Source organism: Trypanosoma cruzi, genomic scaffold (assembly GCF_000209065.1).
Source record: "Trypanosoma cruzi strain CL Brener 1047053517155 genomic scaffold, whole genome shotgun sequence".
In the NCBI taxonomy this organism is placed as follows: Eukaryota; Euglenozoa; class Kinetoplastea; order Trypanosomatida; family Trypanosomatidae; genus Trypanosoma; species Trypanosoma cruzi.
The window spans coordinates 250,767-253,954 of NW_001849539.1; the positions used below are offsets into that span (position 1 = coordinate 250,767).

The 3,188-nt window shown below is 43.0% G+C and overlaps 1 protein-coding gene across 1 annotated transcript, besides 7 other annotated features; it reads left to right on the forward strand.

Annotated features, from left to right (window-relative positions):
* Positions 1 to 3,188: a sequence feature (heterozygous, Esmeraldo-like haplotype).
* Positions 203 to 225: a microsatellite.
* Positions 436 to 456: a microsatellite.
* Tc00.1047053503511.10 (hypothetical protein, conserved) lies at positions 485 to 2,659 on the forward strand (the record flags this gene model as incomplete). The annotated part of the gene is made up of 1 exon (XM_797817.1): positions 485 to 2,659. The coding sequence occupies one exon, from the start codon at positions 485 to 487 to the stop codon at positions 2,657 to 2,659; it is 2,175 nt and encodes a 724-aa protein (XP_802910.1).
* Positions 2,688 to 2,708: a microsatellite.
* Positions 2,811 to 2,846: a microsatellite.
* Positions 2,914 to 2,938: a microsatellite.
* Positions 3,153 to 3,177: a microsatellite.

Sequence of the window (3,188 nt, forward strand, 5' to 3'; positions counted from 1 at the left end):
CGACGCTCGTTGGAGTCCAGCATGCGTATGAAGGGGCTTTATAGAAGAGTTATTTTATCATGAGCCTGAGACATGTTTCATTTTTTTTTTTTTTTTTGTGTGTGTTGTGTGTTGTGTGTCTTGTTTTTTGTAACTGTACAGCCAAATGTGAGGAAATGATATATAAACACATGTCGCGTTCCTTACATCTCCTTTCCCCCTCTTTTTGTTTTTGTTTTTGTTTTTTACTGGGCTGTCATCTTGCACATAAATAAATACACACACACACACACTCCCTCCCTCCCTCTCTCTCTCTCCGTGTGTGTATTTGTATTTGTATGCGCGCTGGGGGTGGGAGGACTCGGAGAAGCCGGATTGTTTTATTATTATTATTATTACGCAGCAACAAGGGGTGTGTGTGTGTTTTATAGGCAAAAGGTGCATTAAATAAATATTCAACAACAACAACAACAACAAGGAAAAGGAAAAGGAAAAGGAAAAGGACATGCAGCTTGAGGAAACCAATTTGTTACGTCGGCATACGTCACACAATCAGAGGCCCAATGAAACCGCAGAGAAGGAACGACGAAGTGGGCGTCCGTACCGGTTTGATGTTAAACGAAATAAATTTCAAATAATTCGGGATGCCGTGAATTCATTTTTGAGATCCGACACACGTGTTATTCAGGCTCTGTTAATTACCGTTGTTGTTCTTGTCTTACTATGTTTAGCACTGATTGGTATGAATGCTTGGTTACTTTTATATGGACCTGAAAATGCGGTACCACATGTACGGGATGAAAAATTCTTTGATAATGATGCCATCATGGATATTTGGAGATTATATGAAATGGCTATACGGACAAAAGATGCATATCATGAAACTGCACTTCATGATTATTTGATTCGATATAAAACGAAAGTTAATGAACAGAAAGAGACTTGGAAGCGTGAGCATAATGTGGAGACGATTGATGTGCATGACATTCAGGATGATGAACCCCCTGTTTTAGCGCCGTACACATCGAGTCCGAAGGTTGGGTTTTCAACCCTCATGGCATCCTTGCGGAGGGTACTCAATCGGATTGAGTTACAAGGCCCAAAAGATGGTTTAGAACGTGCTGCCACTTTTATCGAAAAGAAAATGAAAGAGACATCGTCGGTTGAAAGTCATAAGAGGAAAATATTTGAAGAGGGAGAGGCATCTGAACCGTTTGATGATATTCTTTACTTACAGCTACATCGATTGTATGAAAGTGAAAAGGAGAATACCGCGTCAATACCTGAGCATAAAAGAGCCTGGTGGCAACGTGTAAAGAAAATTGCCCCTTCCATTTATACGAAACGATTTTATTACCCACTGAGACGTTTTCATCGCCTTCGACGCTTTTCTTCAGAAAAACCAGAGGAGACGGCAGCGTGGTTTAATGCATTGGTGGATGACTACTACGGTGACCATGTCACCCACTTTTCTACACCGAAGATTTCAGAGGAGTTTGCTCCGTCTATTGCAGATGTCATTGGGGAAAGTGAGGCGTCTTCTTCCGAGTTGGAGTCATTGCCGCATACCGGTTCATTATTTCTTAACATTGCGAGCTTTCGTGATAAAGAATGTTGGCCGTCTATTAATCACATGATTCAACGATCCACGAACATGTTCCGCGTATACTGGGGAGTTGCGCAGCAACACTACTACAGTGATCTTCCTTGTGTTTCCGCTGACGCTCTGAAGCCTCAACCATGTGTGGCAGCCCCTACAACATCCGGTGTTATGATCAAAGATGCGAATTTTGACGGTGCAATATGTTTTCCTTCGGATAATATTCGCATTCGGCGTATTCGTTCATTTACCGCTCTTGGTCCAGCCTTTGGTCGCTACATGTCGATGCTTCTTTATGGTGGGGAGGACTACATGCTGGTTTTGGATTCACACAATCGTTTTGTCTATGCCTGGGATTCACGTATCATTGCAATGCAGATTGCCTTGGAGCATCCAAAGGCGGTTTTATCACATTACCCAGAGAGCTACGTCCCGCCAGAGAAGGGCGAATTTGCGTGGGAACGTAAAACCACGGCATACTTGTGTCAGGCCAAATTTCTTAATACAGCAGGGTATTTACGGCTTGTTGGCATTATTATTGGGGAAGGTGATTTGTTCACAGAGAACGCGCGTCATTTGAAGCCGTATGTGATACCGGGACTTCGTCTGAGACCTGATGTGGTACGTCCACTGGCGCAACCGTGGGCAGCCGGTGGGTTTCTCTTTGCAAATGCGTCTGTTATGCGCGAGGTTCCATTTGATCCTCATTTGCCGCACATCTTTGATGGAGAGGAGGTGATGTACTCGGTGCGTTTGTGGACGCATGGCTACGATATTTTTTCACCTAAACGTGGTATATGTTATCATTTCTACGACCGTCCAAATGAACCAAAGTTGTGGAATGAGGCAAAGCGGTGGTATGCGTCTCAGACTCATACACGTCGTCGTATTCAATATTTTTTGAGATCTCGTGTGATGGGCGTAGATGTTTTGCGGGTTCCCAAAAACACGCAAGATCCGGTGGTGATGATAGATGCAGATCGGTATGGAACTGGGCGACTACGCACTGTGGACGAATGGTACGAATTTGCTGGAGCCGATCCTGTACGGTATACGGTGGACGGTCGATGGTGCGGATGAAGCCTGCGTGTATTTCTGTGAAGCCATTAGGAGGAGGAGGAGGAGGAGGGCGAAACACACTGGGTGCGAGATGCAATGAGAAATGTTGGGTGTTACGTTTGAGAATATGGAGGAATGTCTTGACAAGTCACTACCATTGAAGCCCGATTTAATTTTTATTCTTAACATTATTATTATTATTATTATTGATTTAAAGTGCGTGACCTCATTTGGGCGAAATTTCTACAAAAAACAAAAACAAACTTCTCTCTCCCTATATATATATATATATGTATATATTTCTCTTTTGGCGTTTGTTTGCCACGGGTACGTAAGCGTTTCTGAGGGCTGCGCCAGAATCACCATAAATGTATGTATGTGTTTTTGGATGCATGTACGCGGTTTGTCACCCCCTTATTTTTTATTCTGCCATGTTTCCTTCACCACCTTTTCTTTTATTTGTGTTGTTTTTTATTTTTTATTCTTTGTTGCTTCTGCCGTTATTGTCACGATGTCTCTCTCTCTCTCTCTCTCTTTCTGCGTGTTTATG